Here is a 390-nt window from a genome sequence, read left to right on the forward strand (position 1 = left end):
TTAAACTGTTCCTAAACAGAAATAAGTACAATCTTGATCAGAGGGTTTGGCAAGGAACCGCCGCCAGCAAGATCGACAGTCAGACCACAGATGCTGAAAATATATCACATTAATCCAGTTTCTCCTTTGACATTTTGATGTCAAAGTAGAAATGCTCATATTGGAGAGAACTCTTTATACATTGTGTATGAGTCAAGGACTTTTACCTATCCAAATTTCAATGCTTATATTCCCTATACTGTCTAAAATTTCCGAGAAAAAAATTGTAGCAGAACATTAGACAATATATCTGGAGACAAATGACTTACTATCCAAAACATAACATGGTTTCAGAAGTAAGCTGTCTACTGAATTAGCGTTATAACAGATCCCAAATAGAATTTATGACAA

At 34.6% G+C, this 390-nt stretch overlaps 1 protein-coding gene across 1 annotated transcript in view; it reads left to right on the forward strand.

The window, feature by feature from the left end:
• The first annotated feature begins 299 nt into the window (after positions 1–299).
• Positions 300–390, forward strand: part of LOC125033231 (circumsporozoite protein-like) — a 7903-nt gene continuing 7812 nt past the window's right edge. Inside the window, exon 1 of the mRNA XM_047624614.1 lies at positions 300–335. Within this exon, the coding sequence (XP_047480570.1) occupies positions 300–335 (36 nt within the window). The remainder of the gene's footprint in view (positions 336–390) is intronic.

Source organism: Penaeus chinensis, chromosome 16 (assembly GCF_019202785.1).
Source record: "Penaeus chinensis breed Huanghai No. 1 chromosome 16, ASM1920278v2, whole genome shotgun sequence".
Classification (NCBI taxonomy): Eukaryota; Metazoa; Arthropoda; class Malacostraca; order Decapoda; family Penaeidae; genus Penaeus; species Penaeus chinensis.